General features: G+C 51.5%; 1 protein-coding gene across 3 annotated transcripts in view; it reads left to right on the top strand.

Moving 5' to 3' along the window:
• The first annotated feature begins 977 nt into the window (after positions 1 to 977).
• ADRB2 (adrenoceptor beta 2) overlaps positions 978 to 16395 on the top strand; it is a 73332-nt gene continuing 57914 nt past the window's right edge. The window contains exons 1-2 of one of the 3 annotated variants that reach the window (XM_030458829.1): positions 1257 to 2430; positions 3208 to 3517. In XM_030458829.1, coding sequence (XP_030314689.1) covers positions 1257 to 2430; positions 3208 to 3215 — 1182 coding nt within the window. In that variant the 3' untranslated portion in view covers positions 3216 to 3517. Of the gene's footprint in view, positions 2431 to 3207; positions 3518 to 16395 lie in introns of those variants that run through there. The other 2 variants (XM_030458828.1, XM_030458827.1) reach the window with 2 other exon arrangements.

Raw genomic sequence — 16395 nt, 5'->3', positions numbered from 1 at the left:
TGCTTTTCCTTACCCATTCTGCTCTGCTCTCCCACTGTTGCATCCCATTGTTCCTCTGCTTTTCCAGCAGCTTCTGCTGTGTGCATGGGAGCTGGGAAATGGATGTGGCACAGGGCAAGTGCTGGGCCTGAGTGTTCCTGAGGACTGGGCCCTTGGCTGGGTCCTGCCTGGGATGCACCTCAGCAGCAAGAGGCTGAGTGGTGTCAGCACAGAGCAAGGAGCACAAATAAAACTCCAGCTGCAGTGTTATCTCCTCTTAGGGTGAAAAGACATTTGCATCAGCTCTGGGGTTCCTGGGGCTCCAGGACTCAGGAGCACCCCAGCTGCTCAGGTCCTCACTAGGATGCTGAGCTGGGGAGCGGAGGGGACAAAAACGTGGGTGACATCCTGGCACAAAGTGTCACTGGTGAGGATCTTGGGAAAGCCAAACCCCAGCGCCCAGCCAGGGACAGAGTCTCTGTGAGCACCAGAATCCTCGGGATTTTCCTGGGGACACGCTGTGACAAAACTGCAGGTGGGGCGCAGGGGCAGGTGTGAGGCAGGGGTGGCAGGGACAGCCCTGAGGCAGGGAGTGTGTGTGTAGGTGACAGGCATGGGGACACAGCAGGACAGGCAGTGTGTGGGAAGTATGTAAGTTGGAAAGCATGGGGACACCCAGGGGAGGGGAGACGCGTGGGGACACGAGGGGGCGGGCAGCATGCTTGGAGCAAGGGGAGAACACGGGGCGGGGACACGTGTGGGGACACCGTGTATGTGTGAGGCGGCACGCGTGGACCATGGAGCGGGGACACGTGTGGAAAGTGGGGGCACCTGTGGGGGGGACGGGACGGGACATGGGAAGGGGACACGCGTGGGGGCGGCAGCAAGGTCGGGGGGGCTCGAGGTGCGCGCGGGGCGCGGCTCGTGCCGCCATTGGCTGCGTGGCTGTGATGTCACGGCGGGTGTCCCATAAATTCCCTGTCGCCTAACGGGCCGGGGCAGTCGGGCGGGCGCGCGGCCGCCGCGCGCGGGACGGGTTCGGAGCGGTCCGGTCCAGTCCGGTCCTCGGCACGCACAGCGGGAGCTCTCCCCCGCTCCCCCCTCCCTCTTCCCCCTCCCATCCCCACCCCGCTCCGGTCCTCCCCCTTCGGTCCTCCGCCCCGCACCTGCCGTCCCGTATGCTCGGCGCCCGGTGCAGCGCTGCCGCCGAGGAGCCGTAAGCAAAGCCGAGCCCCCGCCGCCTGCCCGGGGGGCTGCCGGGGGCGGGGAGCAGCGCCATGGGGGTGGCGGGCACCGAGCTGCCCGGCAGCAACGTCAGCGCCAACCAGAGCACCGCCGACTCCACGCTGTCCCGGGACGTGTGGATGGTGGGAATGGGGATCCTCATGTCGGTGATCGTGCTGGCTATCGTATTCGGCAACGTGCTGGTGATCACCGCCATCGCCCGGTTCCAGCGCCTGCAGACTGTCACCAACTACTTCATCACCTCCCTGGCCTGTGCTGACTTGGTGATGGGGTTGGCCGTGGTGCCCTTCGGTGCCTGCCACATCATCATGGAGATGTGGAAGTTTGGGAACTTCTGGTGTGAGTTCTGGACGTCCCTGGATGTGCTCTGCGTCACGGCCAGCATTGAGACCCTCTGTGTCATTGCTGTGGACAGGTACTTCGCTATCACCTCCCCTTTCAAGTACCAGAGCCTGCTGACCAAGAGCAAGGCACGCGTGGTCATCCTTGTGGTGTGGGTGGTCTCAGCCCTCACCTCCTTCTTGCCCATCCAAATGCACTGGTACCGGGCAGATCGGGATGAGGCCATCCTGTGCTATGAGAAGGACACGTGTTGTGATTTCTTCACCAACCAAGCCTATGCCATTGCCTCCTCCATCATCTCCTTCTACCTGCCACTTGTGGTCATGGTATTTGTGTATGCTAGAGTCTTCCAGGTGGCCAAGAAACAGTTGCAGAAGATAGACAGGAGCGAGGGGAGGTTTCACACCCAAAACAAGGAGCTGGAGCAGAAAGGTGGAGTTGGGCACCGCCGTTCCTCCAAGTTCTTTGTGAAGGAGCACAAGGCCCTCAAGACCCTGGGAATCATCATGGGCACCTTTACCCTGTGCTGGCTGCCCTTCTTCATCGTTAACATTGTGCACGTCATCCAGGACGACATCATACCCAAGTATGTGTATATCCTCTTGAACTGGCTGGGCTATGTCAACTCTGCCTTCAACCCTTTGATCTACTGCCGGAGCCCCGACTTTAGGTACGCCTTCCAGGAGCTCCTCTGCCTCCGCAGGTCTGCCCTGAAGATGTATGCCAATGGCTACTCAAACAGCAACGGCAAGAGCGACTACAACGAGGAGGACAACGGCTACCCCCTGGCATCGGATAAAACCTGCGAGCTGCTCTGCGAAGAGGGCTCCATCCCTCACCCCGAGGACTTTTTGCACTGCAAAGGTACTGTGCTTTCCGGGTAGCTTTGGGACGCGATGGGCTCTGCACACATCGGTTGTTAAGAGGAGTCTTTCTCTCTAAGGAATATTAGGAATAATGATGATAATCCTACAGCGCACCTAAAATCTAGTGGCGGCAACAAACCCAGAACTCGGCAAACCTTCTGCAACAGGCAGGGGTTGCCCCGCGTAGGGTCGGGCGGGCTGCTTGCATCTACCTGGTTTAAGGGCACGACCGTGGGTCCTCTGAGCGGGGGTGGGAGGAATTTAAGGCTGAGCAAACAGCTCGTCCCAGTAGGAAGCTGCTGGCCGCAGCCGGTGTTGAACTTCACCACCTCGCTGTTCGCAGTCGGCGGCGGGAGCGGGGGGGGTGTGGGGGGACGCCGCGGGAGTCTGCCTGGGTTCCTTCTCATAACCGAGCCGGCGACCGTGGCACCCTTCCCCGCCCATGAGGGCAGCCTCGGGCGCTGGTGCCAGTTTGTCCAGCTCAGGGGACTGTGCGGAGGTGGCACCCGACGACAAAATCCTCGGGAAGGGCATGTTAGGAGGGGCTGCGTCGGAGCGGGGGCTTAGCAGGGCTGGGTCGAATCCGCGGCTACCGCCGACAGTGGGGACAGTTTAAACAGCGTCCGGAAACAATGAGTGTTTTGGGGTTTTTTGCTTGCTTGGGTTTTGGTTTGGTTTTTCTTATTTTCTTTTTTTTGTTGTTTGTTTTTTTTTGTTTTTTTTTTTTTTTTTTTTTTTTTGTTTTTGTTTTTTTTGTTGGTTGTTTTTTCCCAAGTGCTATAGGACTTCCTGCTGAAATAATAATAATAGAAATAAATGGACTCTTTGCCCAGAATGTGAGACTGTGACTGTGGGACTCTGGAATGTGGTACTGGGAAGTCGGGTGAAATGGTACTACAACCACAGACCATCTTCTTAAGGGTCCTAGCAAAGCTTTTAGGCTGCCCGGTTTGTTTAACTTAAAGTCTCAAATGACAGTAAGCCCGAGGAGGTGGAAAGGGAGGAGATGTTTTCTGTGGCACACTGGCAGCACAGTCTGGCCGCTCTAGGCTCTAGGTTGGTTGGTTGGTTGAAGGTTCCCCCCCCCCGGCAGGCTTTGCATTTTGTTCCCGGTGTGCAAGAGTTGGCGGCGGGCGTGCAGCGCTGTCAGGGGCGGCAGACACGGGCGGGCAGGTGTGGGCTGCGGGAAGCCACGGGACGGGGACAGGGGTGGCACTGCTGCCCGAGGCTTTCTCTGTGAAAGTTCCTACCAGGAATAAAAAGGCAATCGGGATGGGAAATGGAGCTGCCTCCCCGTTGCCTTCTCCTGCGGGTGCTGCGTAAAAAGCAGAATCGGGAGGATGTGCAAGTGCGTGGTCTTTCCAGAAACAGTCGAGAGAAATTGTGGGGAACGGTGCTGACGGAACTGATGTGACCCGCGAAGGGATGTTGGGGGACACTGCATGTGTTCGGGCCCTTCACTCCCCCTCAGTTCCACATAACCTGCCCTGCACCTCGGGGGTTTTGCTTCTGCTGCTGCAGTGAATGGGTTGCAGCCTGTTTGGGGGGGTTCCCGGCAGAGCTGCCTTTCCAGGTCAGTGGGGTGACCAGCGAGCCGGGGAGAGCCGGTGCTGAGTGCCCTGGGGCTGCCACCCCCGCTGCAGGCAGCAGAGGGACTTTGGGCAGCGCTGCAAGGGAGCTGGGGAGGCAGGAGGCCGGGAGGCGCAATGGAGAAGGGTTTCTGGCTGCCGCCACCTCTTTGCAGTCACCATTTGGTCCTGGCACTCAGGGCTGCTCTGAGAAGGATTTGCCCCCAAGCGCTGGCACCGAAAGGGGCAGCCCCGGGGAGCGATGGAAGGGATTCCCCCCTGGAATGGCAGTGCTGAGGGGAGCATGGGAATCGCTGCTCCCTGCTGCGGCTTCTGCAAGGTGCAGGGTAAACTCCTCAAGCTTTCAGACCCCCCACGATAAAGCCCCACCTGGCTTTTTGTGGGGCTGAGGTCTGAAAATACCTTGTGCCCCCTTCTTTCTTTTCCATGAAGACCTGATCCTTCTTGGAAAGCGTGCTGGGAAGGAGGATCAGGACTCCTCTGCTCCTCTAGCCCTGTGAGGGGCATCGCTTGCAGCCTTTCCAGCTCAGCGCTGCAGGAGGGGCAGGGAATGTGCCCCAGAGCCCATCCTCCTCTGGCCTGTGTACTGCCCTCACCCGCTGCCTTGGTGGGCTGTCAGCCGTTCCCGAAGCCCTCTGAGCATGAGCCTCTTGAGCAATGCGGGGTGTGATGGCATGGTGCCGTCTGGGAGGCTCCTGGTCGCCAAAAACTGAGCTCCTCACAGAAACTAACGGGGGGAGACAGGACCAGGGCTGGCAGTCAGGTGCTGTTTGATTCGTGCTATACAAGGACTGAAATGCCAGAGGCAGGTGCACACACTCGGGCTAAAGATGCGCTTTAGCTCGGACCATGATTATTATGTAGCGTTTGGACTAAGAGAAAATTAAGCTCTTGCCTGTAGCGCTTTGGTTGCCCTGTTTTGCAACACCCAGCGGCAGCATAGAGTAGCAGGTAGCTAGGGCACTGAGGGAGAGGGTGACACAGTGACAGCCAACTATTGACAGGGGCCCAGGTCAGCCTCCAGCAGCCAAAAACCCACCGACTTAGGGGCAGGAGTCCAAAAAAAAAAAAAAAAGAAAAGAAGAGAAGAGAAAAGAAAAGAAAAAAATCAGGTTTCCGCACGTCATTTTCTGTCTGTATTTTTACTCTCATGAAGTATTTCCATTTCAGTAGCACATTGTAGACCAGAATTTTGTTTTCAAATTAATTGCTCTATTTTTTTGGTTGGTTATGTTCATACTTCAGATGTTGTAGCTGTATGTAGCCAAAGCTGAGAGATGAGTGAGTGCAGAACCATTACAGCATCCCACATACATGGATTTGGAAGGGACAGGGGACATTGGGCTGTTTGTGTGGGGCAACTGAACTCGGTACTCCTGTGCTCACCTACACTGTTAGGAAACATCAGGCTTGTGATGAAATCTGAGTGTAAAAGAACTGATTTGTTTCTGCTAAGGCAATGTTAGTAAAACTGGTGAACTATGAACTGTGTGATGCTGAGGGAAGCTCAAATAAAAAGTCAAGTATCAGAGGAGAAAGTATAGCTCCATCAAAGCAGAACCTGACAAACCTTTCCTCAACCATAGCTGAAAAAGAAAACCTGTGTACGGAAATCCCTTTGGCCTGTTTAAATATTTTATAATAAAGAAATTTTGATACATACATACAAGGCATTAAAAAATGAACACTGAAGTTGCAACACTATCACCTTAAATTGCTTTTAGCTTAATTTAGATTTTCACACTGGCAGAGGATTGGCTCAGGTTAAGTACATCTGATAGAATACACAGTGGTGACTTCATCTGAGGACTGTCACTGACAAAATACCAAATTGTTACTGCAAGCAGAGCAGGCCACCTTCTCTCCTGCTACTTTGTACTTTACACCACTGCCACTGAGGTGAATAAAGCACGGGTGGGATACTGTTGGTGTCAGGATGTAGTGCTGACTGGAGCTTTGCTGTTCATTTGCTGCTTTCGGCCACTTTGGCCAAAATGATTGTTACTGTTTTTAAAGTCTTAGTTAAGATGATTGTCACAAATGCAGCGTTTGTGTTGTTACAAAATATTGTTCTCACCATAGGTCCTGCTTGTGATTCAGGCAGCTGTAGTTTCCACTTCAGGAGCTTGTCTTTGCTTTGTCCTCCAGACAGGCAGAGTATTGAGAGCTGCTGAGTTATGTCAGTCCTTTACCTCTTGGGAGCATTCCTCTAGAGCTCTGTTTTTGGGGAAGCCCCAGCCTTGAAATATAACCTGTTACTTATTCCAGCACTGAGAAGGTGTGGAAATGCAAGGGAAGCTGGTGGGGGGTGGTGGTGTCTGTGTTCGGATCCCACTGCCAGCTCAGCTTGAGCATCTCTTGGGAACTGACCATTCCCATATCCTGAAAATTGTTCGGCAATTCCTGATGTGCAGCATTGCCCATCACTGCCATTGCTGTGGGGTTTTGGGGTGGGCACATGGTGTTTGACATCACCTGTGGAGCTGGGTCCATGTCTGGTGGCCTCTTCTGGGGTTCGGTTGAAGGTGGGACCCCAGCCTAAGGACACTGCCAAAGCACTGGGTATGGCAGACAGGGAGAAATCAGATTTAAGTTACCAAACGCACCCAAACGTACCCAAATGTTTGAAAACAGAGCAGGGATTAGTAGTATAGAAAGGAGAGCCCAGCTCCTCTGGAGAGGGAACGGATGTGAGAGCAGGCACATAACGTGCTTTTCAGCTCTCCCACGTCACAGCCTCTGTACTTTTCAAAGGGTTTATTTATGTATTTATTTACTATAAGGGACATGGTTTTGCCTTACAGGGGAGGGCATCAGCCGGGCTGTCTAGGAGTAAACAGGAGGCTGTGATCTACCTCCCAGCATCTCTTGCCCTTCTGGTATTTTACAGTGCTCCTACTGCCAGGAGTCTCAAACACCCGCACAGGCTAAGAGAAAGGCTTTTGTTCCCCTCCTTTTGCCAGTCCTCTGCCTCTGAGTGTTTGTTTTCACTTCTATGATAAATCCATTTCCTAAGGAGATGGCTTAATGAGCATATTCATGAGCCCTTCTGTGTCAGCAGACAGCAAGTGCCAGCTTTGTAAAAGCAGCAGGGAAGCAAAGGTTTCATGGCTGCCTGGGCGATGAGTGACTCTGTCCCTGGACAGAGAGGACAGAAGGTGCCCTCTGGTCTGCTCACCAGCATAACCCCCAGCTTCCCCTTCCCCAGCTGCTCCTGCAGAAGCATCCAGCCATGGGGAAGCATCTTGGTACCTCAGCTGACCCACATCTTTTGCAAACTTGTAAGCCAGTGTCAAGTGCTATGGGTCGGTTTTGCAGCACCCAGCGTGGGTCTTCAGGTTGAGATGAGCAAGTGCTGTTCTGAAAAGCTACCCTGGCATTGGAGGTTGGATATTCACAGCTGAGAGGTGGTGTTGCTCCAGACTCCCTGAGAGTAGTGTTTTGTAAGGATTAGGGTTCTTTTCATCACTGTTTTTACACTTGTGCTTGGTTTCTCAGGCTCCAAGCAGGACCACAGCAACTCTTTAGCATCTCCTCCCTGTGCAACGAAGTGGAAGCTTGGCTTTTTCTGAGGCTTGAACCCAGCAGCCCAGGCATTTCTTCCCCTTGTAACTCTTTTGCTGGAGCTGTTCTGGAAGCAAGCATTGGCTCTAACCTTTCTTCCTATGGGCAAAGAAGACATTTTGCAATGAACACACATCCTGGGCTGTGAGGACACAGTCACTTGGCAGCCAAGCTAACTACAGCCTCTTATCAGAGACATTCCTGTGGCGTGATCGGCTGCACGGGGCACCTATCAGGCCCTGTAGGTGCCTTTTTTTTTCATATTCCAGAGCAGGGCAGCTATAGATCACCTAGCTCTGCTTTTTGGGAGATGCTCTCCAGCTGTGCCTCAAGCTGCAGCCAGTGGTACAGATGAGTGCTGTGCTACAACTGCTGCCTCCTGCACCCTGGGCAGAAGGACTGAGCCCAGTGTTTGCCTGCTGCAGAACAAAGTACAGCCAGCTCTGCTGGGAGCACAAACGCACCCCCGGGGGCTTGGTGACAGCCTGATAGAGCAGTGCATGCTTGAAACTGGAGTTTACACTGAGCTTGGAAGGTTATCTCTCCTGGCAAGTGTTATAAGAGCAGGATACAACCCTGATTCACCTGGATTTGGCAGTGGCTATCTGTGGGAGTTCTGTGTATAAGGGTGGTTAATTAAGCAGAGTGTTTCAGGGAGCAACAAGCCTCTCTAAATGTTCTTAATAATGAGGAAAGTGGGTTTGCTTCTCTACCATGCATGCAATTTCAGTTTTTCTCCCATTTTGTCCCCCTCTCTGTGGCAGGAGCACACAAATGAATTTCAGTGCAATGTTGCCAGTGCCAGAGAGAGTGGATTGGGAAATATTTACTTGTTTACTGCCCTTGGTAAGGTCGTTTTTGCACAGGTGCATATATATTTAAATATATGAATGTTTGTGTGTGTATATATCTCTCCATTATCTATACACAATGGTACAGAGATCTGTATCTAAGCAAGGAAATTTAGAGGTGTTTTGTTGTGCTAGGGAGGTACATAGAGGAAGATATGGATGTTCAAAAGGTTGAGTGTTTATTGCAGGTACTATTGACTGACATTGTGTTTAAATGAAGTGTATTTCTTGTATGCTTGTAGTCAAGTGGCCTTGCTTAAAGCTGGTTTGCTGGCTGCATTTCCCCCATGCTTCCTGAGACTCTTCTAGGGAATCCTTCAGGGCTCATTAAAAAAAAAAAATTACCACCTGGATAGTCTGGTGGCTTACTCCAGTGGCTGGGAATTTCATTAGTTTGTGCAGTTTGCAGGGCTTTGAGCCCTGGAAAGAATAAGAAACTTGTGGGTGCTCAGCACCTTGCTGTAAAAGGGCTTCTCTGGTTTTCGTTTTCAAAACTCCACCTGCTCCTCTGCTTGTTTGGATTTGCTACAGTGGCAGCCAAACAGAGCAGTACAGCTGGGGGCTTCAATCCTCTGTTGCTGGTCACCAGTGCCAGCACCCCTGGGACTGGGAGGAAACACAGATGCCCAGTACAGAGACCATTGGAGTGGGAAAGGTGAAACACTGAGAAATATAAGGAGGCCCCATCTGTAAGCCTGGTGCTGTCTCTGCTCTGACCCAGAAGCAAGCTCCCCCCCAAACACTTGACATGATCAGAGTGCAGCAGGTCTCTTCTGTCTGTTCCAGGTCACTTTATCTCCTACTTCAGACTGGAAAAGCTTCTAGGGGGGGTCTTTGTAAAAGTATCTTAGTCTCTTGGCCTGTTCTCTGTTATTAGGTGCCCAACTATGTTGTCCTGGTGCTCTTACTGCTTCAGGTGGGGGTGAGGAAAGAATATTGTTCATGTCAAGCGGGATCCCAGCCCAGCATGTTGCAATGACAAGTATTTTGCATTCTTTATGCACTTAAGACCATGATGAAAGTCTCGGCAGGAGAAGCCAGGATGTGCCCTGAGTGTTTTGAGGCTTCTCCTTTCCAGAAACAACAGCAGAGAGTCATTGTTCAGGTTGGACAGAGAGGGATTACACCAGGCACTTCCAAAACATGTCAGATGCCCAAATTATAATAATTTATGGTTTTGTAACTTTGTGCTTTCAAGGGATGGAGAGTCCCACCTAGAAATACAAGCTTTGCTGACTGCAGGGGTAAGCAGAATCAGACCTTCAGCAACTTCAGGGAGGAGCTTCAGCTGCCATCCTACTTCCCCCCCCCCAGCCCTTAGTGAAAATGGGATCTTCAGACTGGAAAATGTTTCATATCTTATGGATCCTAAGAAATAGATCCCAATCTCTACTTTGCAGCACCTTTGGTGATTGCCCTGAGGCCCTTCTGGCTCTGATCCTCCAGTGATACCAAAGGAAAGGCATTAGGAAACCACAGCAGTGGCTGCCAGAGCTACCTGCAGTCTCACAGCCATGGCTTCATTGCAGGCAGAGGCAACAGGAGCAATGGCAGAAGGATCTCTCAGCAGCCCCACAGACAGGCTGGATGCAGCTCCCCACTCACACCACCTTCTTGGCAGCTTCTGGCAGGGGGGTGGGTTTCAGGCTCCACTGCTCAGCTCCACAGCCTCAGCCCAGTCCTGAGAAATGTATAAACAGTAAATGGCCTCTGGGAAGCCCCTGCCAAGTCCTTTGTCCCACATGTAAATATTTTTTTCCTTTTAAGTGTATGTGAGTGTGAAAAATCCCTCCATAGTATTTTTTTTCTCTCTGCCTGGAGGAAATACTTGTTCATCCCTGGGTGTGGACTGTCCTAATCTTGGTATCTTGTGGTCCTCAGCCCAAGCAATAACCACACTGCTGAAAACATTTCTTATCACCCTCTAAAGCTGTACTGCTCTTCCTGCCTCCTGAGCCCACTGGCATCAGATCTGATTGTGCCCACCATGATGGTTGCCAGGCAGGACATTACACCCCTTAATGGCTGTTGGGTGGAGGTCCCATGGGCTGCAGCATGTGGATAGCCTTAAAGAAGCTTTCTAAAGCAGTGCAAAATATCTGTGGGGTTTCAGGTTCCCTTGCTCCAAAGCTCAAAGTATTATCCTGTTGTGTTGGACTCATGTCTGGAAATGCATGACAGTTTTTCCTGGGAAAAACAGGAACAGAACCCCTAAATAATTTTCTTGATGCCTGGCCCTGGAAGCACGTGGCTTGGTGAGAGAGATGCTGATTTTCTGCTGCAAACTTAGTAGAGAAAGAAAATGTCTGCATGTAGCAGAGGTGGTGGAAGCTCTGATGGATCTGTGTTCAGGGGAGCAGGGTGGAAGAGCTGCATAGGTACCTGTTCACTGGGGAATCTTTTCTTACTGTTCAGATGGTTTCTTACTCTTTGTTCACCTCACCTGACTATCCTGCTTGGGAATGCTTGGGATCAGGCATAGGTTGTCACCCTCTTCTTCCAGCCCTGTTCTTAGAACCTCAGCTAAGGTCTGTGAATCACCAAAATAAGATGGTGCTATTTTTGATTTCAGAGAGGAAGAACGTTGGGAGGGTGGCCAGCCTTGTACCAGGGACCAGTGGGGAGAGAGATCCGTATCAGCCCTGACTCTAAGACTTTTGTGATACCTCACTGTAACCCAGATGCACTGAGATGTTCTGCCTCAGAGGAAGTTTGGCCAAGCCTTGGACCTTCTTTTTATAAAGACAAGTTGGGCTCAAAAGCTGGAGTGTGGAACTGCTGAGTGTAATGGGCTGTACTAACAGCTTTGTAGGAGAAAGAAACAGTTCCCTGCTGCTTGGCTGAGAAACACCCTTGTAACAACTCAGCAATTTGATATGGAAAGATGTTGACTTTCTGGGCTGGGCTCTAGGATGGTCTCCCAGGGGGATTTGCTGTTCTGGGCCCTGCAGTGCTTTCCCTGACCCTATGTCTTCCCAGGTGCATTGCAAGGCTCTGTGTAAATTAGCCCAGTTCAAGCAGGGCCTCTTTCCACCCAGCTTGCTGTATGTGAAAGATACCTGTGCTGTAAACCATCAGGTCACAGAGTTTCTATTGGGATGTGTGTTACTCTGTTCCTGTGCTCTGGTGGAGCTGGGCAGCAGTGCCAGAGGCAGTAGTGTAAGCTGGAAGGTAACTGGTGAAAATAGCTGTGATAGGGATGCAGTCAACACTTACAGTCTGGAAAGGCTGCTCATAGGAGGGTCAGTGTCAGTGTGTGAGGGAAAGCAAAATCCTTTCATGTTTGGGCTGGAGGAGAAGGTGTCACTCAGCATGACAATTTTCTCTCACAGCCCTCTGCAGTCTCACCCTGAATGCCATTTTGCTTTGGGTTGCAGTGAGTGCTGGTAGGGACCTGCCTCCCTCCAGGCCCAGCCCATATAACTGAAGCAGAGCAGCTGGGGCAATGGGAAGCTGTAGGGGGAAGAAGAATAGGAGGGAAAATGGGGAGCAAAGCCACAGAGAGACATTTTGTGACTCAGAGACAGAAGGCCATTCCTCAGTTCCTGCATAACATTATTTGTTCAGCTTGTTTAAAAGCTGGCTGTGTGATTTCCATCCCTGCTTCAGAGAAAAAACTCTTCTTCAAAGGGAATCCTCAGGCTGCCTATTTATAGCATGGAATCCCCTCCAGGAGAATCATCCAGCCCTGGATGAACATCTCCCCATCCCCAGGAGCATAGTGATGTACAGGCTGTTCTTCCAGCCCCTCCTTTGCAGGGCCCAGCTGACATTTGCTAGCAGACTGTAGGGGACAGTTGTGAGCATCTATCCCTGGTACAGGAGGTGATGACACATTGGCTGCCACCACACCATGCAGGAGGAGGCAGGAAAAGGGGCAGGGTGCTGGGCTGCTCCTCTGGGGCTGCTCCTCACTTGGTGCTGGAGGGGAGTTTAAGTGATGGGAGGTGAGGAGTGCAAGCTGTTCCCAAAAAGGAAAGGTCAGGAACAGAGCTGTGGTGTGATGAGCCTCCAAGGCAGAGCTGGTGGCAGCAGGGGTGGGGGGCTGTGATTTCTAGGCATGACTTTTGGATCTGGGCCAGGAGAGACAGAAATAAATCAGGGGGGAAAGGATTGTTGGTCTCAAGCAAAGCTTGGGCCTCTGCAGAAGTGCTGGCTAAGGGCATGGTGAGATCTCCCTGCCAGTCAGCCATACCCCTGGGCCTCACAGGGACCACCAGAGAGGGAGCCAGCAGTGGCTCAGGTTTGATCTCAGACCAGGTTGGCTCCAACCCTCCCCAGGGACAAAAATCCCTGCTCAACAGGACTTTTTAGGTGACAGGGTAGGATCCCAGTTTGCTACTGGCAAATGGCAGAGCTTTGGGGATTTTCCTTTCTGATATGATTTGCAAAGCCAATGGATTATTACATAACCAGAGTGATTTCAGTCATGTTTTCTTTCTATGCCTAAGAATTCTCTTCAACACTCAGACCAGGAAAGATAATGGAGAGGAACAACTTTATTGACATAGGCTTGAACAATTGCAGCTTACTGAGAGCTTGTGTCTGTAAGGAGACTTCCATCAACTCTACCATTAAAGTAGTAAATACACTAGGGATATACAAAGGCAACCAAAGAACAGAGGCAAAATTAAATACATCCCAAGGAGAGTGTGAAAAGATGACAAAGAAACAGAGATGAGAAATCAGTCTTAGGAGGGCCAATGACTCAAGCACGGGCAGGAAACTCAAGTTGGAAAGTTGGATTGTGAAAAAGGAGGGAGAGTGTAGAAAGGGAGTGGAAGAGGAGATGAAACATGCACAACAGCATGGTCTGCATTCTGTGTGGGCAATCTGGCTGGTGCCTCTTCCCTCCTGTGTTGGGAGTTTCCTTGTCTGCTTTCAGCCAGCATGAGTTTGATGTAGCAGATCTGGCAGGCAGAAGGCAGCAGGACAAAGGGAGAGGGAGCAGTTGTCAGTGAAACAGAATTGCTGGGGAGCCATGGGGTGAGTGAGGATGGCCAAGAGAGGGGCAGTGTCTGCACAGTGTGTTCCCAGCACCAGGGGAGATTTCCAAGGCAAGCAGCCAGCTTAATTTAAGCTCCCAGAGCAAGGAAGGTGGGTTATTTTTGAAGACTCCTCTGCTTTGTGCCATGCTACCTCCTGAAGTGGGATTCCAGTTTTGGGAAGAGCAGGAGAAAACCAACCCAAACCAAATGAAACCATTCTACTTTTACCCACGAATGACATCAAATATTTGTGTCTCAAATTATTACTTTTCCCTTCTGTCTGACTGAGCCAGTGCTGTAAGCTTTGTAATCACCTTGTGAAGATGAGCCAGGGAGCAGGCAGGTGGTGGGGCAGATTTTGGCACAGAGCAGTGGGGCCACATTTAAACCCAAACCAGCTGAGCACAGTGAGAATGTGGCACTTCACTTCAGACCTCAGCCAGCTGAGCCAGGTGGCTGTGCTGTGGGACTGCACCAGGGAAACGGTGACAAATTGGAGCTGGAATTTTTTCCACCTGAGGCAGATTAAGCACCCAATTCATTGATAAAGTGAGAGATAAAGACTGGTGTTGTTTGAGCCTCAGCTGAGGTTTTTGTTTCTCTCCGGGATGGAAGATGCTGAGGAAGAGCTGGTTCACTGCAATCAACTCGTATGGAGGGGAAAATTGCATCTGTGAGCTGCAAATAAGGATTTAAGTGGCCCAATTTAGATGTTCAAATTATGCTACTGAGCAGGGCACTGACCATACTGATGACACAGAATTCAGATCTAATGAGGGGATTAAGAGGGGGTTTCCACTGAAGGCGAGTGAAAAAGTGACATCTGATCCTCCTAACCCATAAAAATCTGACAAATCCTGGCCCTAGGTGTCATCTTTTCACTCTGTCAGTCTCAAGGCCCCCGGGGCACTAGACAGCACTATCAAAGCAGTCTCTAGTCACGTCCCAGCCTAGCCTGACACTGGAGAAGGCACAGAGCATGTCACACTTGTGCAGTGCTGCTCAGGTATTCTCCCCTGACAGCCAAAACTTTCAGCAGTCTCATTACAGCAACTTTATGGCTTCTTTGCACTGCTGGAGTGTGAAGAAAAGCCAGGGAAATTGTCAAGGGAGTAAACCCCTATTGCTAACATGAGATGCTCCAGAAACAGCTGGACTGTTTCTGTCATTATTGTTTGTTTTCTTTTCATGTAGGAAAAGTGCCACATCTCTGTTGGGGCACTGCAGTCCCACACTGTGCTGGTGTCACTCAAAGGGGGAGTGGAGCAGGGATGTCCTGGATGCTCCTCACTCCAGCATCTCCTGCAGGATCAGACTGTCCTGTGCCTTGGTTTTGCTTGGAGGTGTCCCTGCTCCAGCCAGACCCTTGGAGCCCAGGGCTGAGTTACTCCATGGGAACAAGAGCAGTCTCTCTGTTTGCCCCTGAAGCAGTCCGAGGGTAAAGTGCAGGGTGGTGAGTGATAGAGGGAGAGGGAAGGTTTCACAGAGCAGGCTGGGCAGGCAGGGGACTGAGAGCTGCTGTGCCACATGGTGACAAAGGGCAATTATAGTTTCCCAGAAAACTCCTGCTGGAGCCAGGTGAAAAATGTGGCATTTTTTTAAAGAAAAAGCCCCTCTCAATGGGATTAAATGCTTGTGACCATCTCTCAAAGCACCACCAACCAAATGGCCAAGGAAAGAGTCTCTGCCAAATACATTTCTTCTTGAATAAAAGCCATAGTTGGGGAGCATCTTGATTTGGAAATTGGCCCAGACATCCTTCCATAGGGCCTGCTTGTTCTCTGGCTGGCATTAGCTGGGGCTTTCCACTTCCAAGTGCTGAAAGAATTAGAAGGCAGCTTTTAAAAGGCCTTTTCTAATGTGTTTTCTAATAGGAATCTCCAATTGTACGTAGATGTATTAGAGAAAAGCAGTGAGGGACAAGAAAGCCTGGTATCCAGTCCCCAAAACATACCGTCTTCCTTAATATACCATCTTTATTTCCCTTATTTTCCATCCTTCCCTTTCTGGAGCTGGGACATTTGAGTTCTTCTTGTCTGAAACATCATCTTTCTCCTCTTCCTTCTAGGAGACAAAAAGATGAGCCCATGCATTTGGAAAGTCGCCTCCCAATCCTTGGCACAAGGCAGGATTATACAAAACAGTAATTCACAGTTTCCTCTCAGCCCCTACGTTCCTTCCCGAGTTGTTGAAGCTTTGTGCAGAGCAATGATTTCCTCTGACATGAACCCAAGTTTGCTTCCCTCTTGGAGGCTGCTCTGCTGCCTGCCAAGGAATGATTAGGGAGGGGGTGGAGCAGGCACTGGTGTCATTCTGCAGGCACGAGTGGTGCCTTGGCAGTGAGTGTGGCTCTCAGGTATGGAGACAAATCAGGGGAGCTGTCTCACTGCCCCAGTGATGGCCTTGGTGATCTGTGGGAGATGCAGCTGTAAGGTGCAAGTGGGAAGACTGGGTTTTCCCAGGAGGAGAGCTGTGGGAAGGGGTTGGTTACCTCAGTGGCACCAGGGATCAGCATCTTTGCCAGAAGTTTTGCTCCTCTTAGCTTGCTTTTTATTTGGGGTATCTCCACAAGGCAAGACATGCCAGCCAGCAGCTGCAGTTTGGAAGGGACAGGTCAGCAGAGCTCACCTCTCCTGGTATGTCCATCATGCACACTTGTCAGCAGAGTGGAGGGGCCTGCCTTGCTGTGACCATGCTATTTCCAGTGCCTGAGGTGACAGGGGCACATGCCATGTGGCTAGCAGCAAGGCTGCCTTGCTGGGGTGGCTTTACCATAAGTAGCCCTGGAGGACATGTGGAGGAGCCTGCAGCTGCACAGCAAGGACAGTCGGACCTCCTGTGCGGGGTGGGACCCCAGAAGGACTGGGACCCAGGCACGACTTTGGCCCTATTAGGGGTGTAAATTGATCTGTGGTCCAGATCCAGGCTGGAGTTGTCCTGTTGTGCAGGACACCCTTGGAATAATGTGAAG

This window comes from Calypte anna, chromosome 13, assembly GCF_003957555.1.
Source record: "Calypte anna isolate BGI_N300 chromosome 13, bCalAnn1_v1.p, whole genome shotgun sequence".
Lineage (NCBI taxonomy): Eukaryota > Metazoa > Chordata > Aves > Apodiformes > Trochilidae > Calypte > Calypte anna.
The sequence above is the reverse complement of the archived record's forward strand: the minus strand, read 5'-3'. Positions and strand labels throughout refer to the sequence as shown.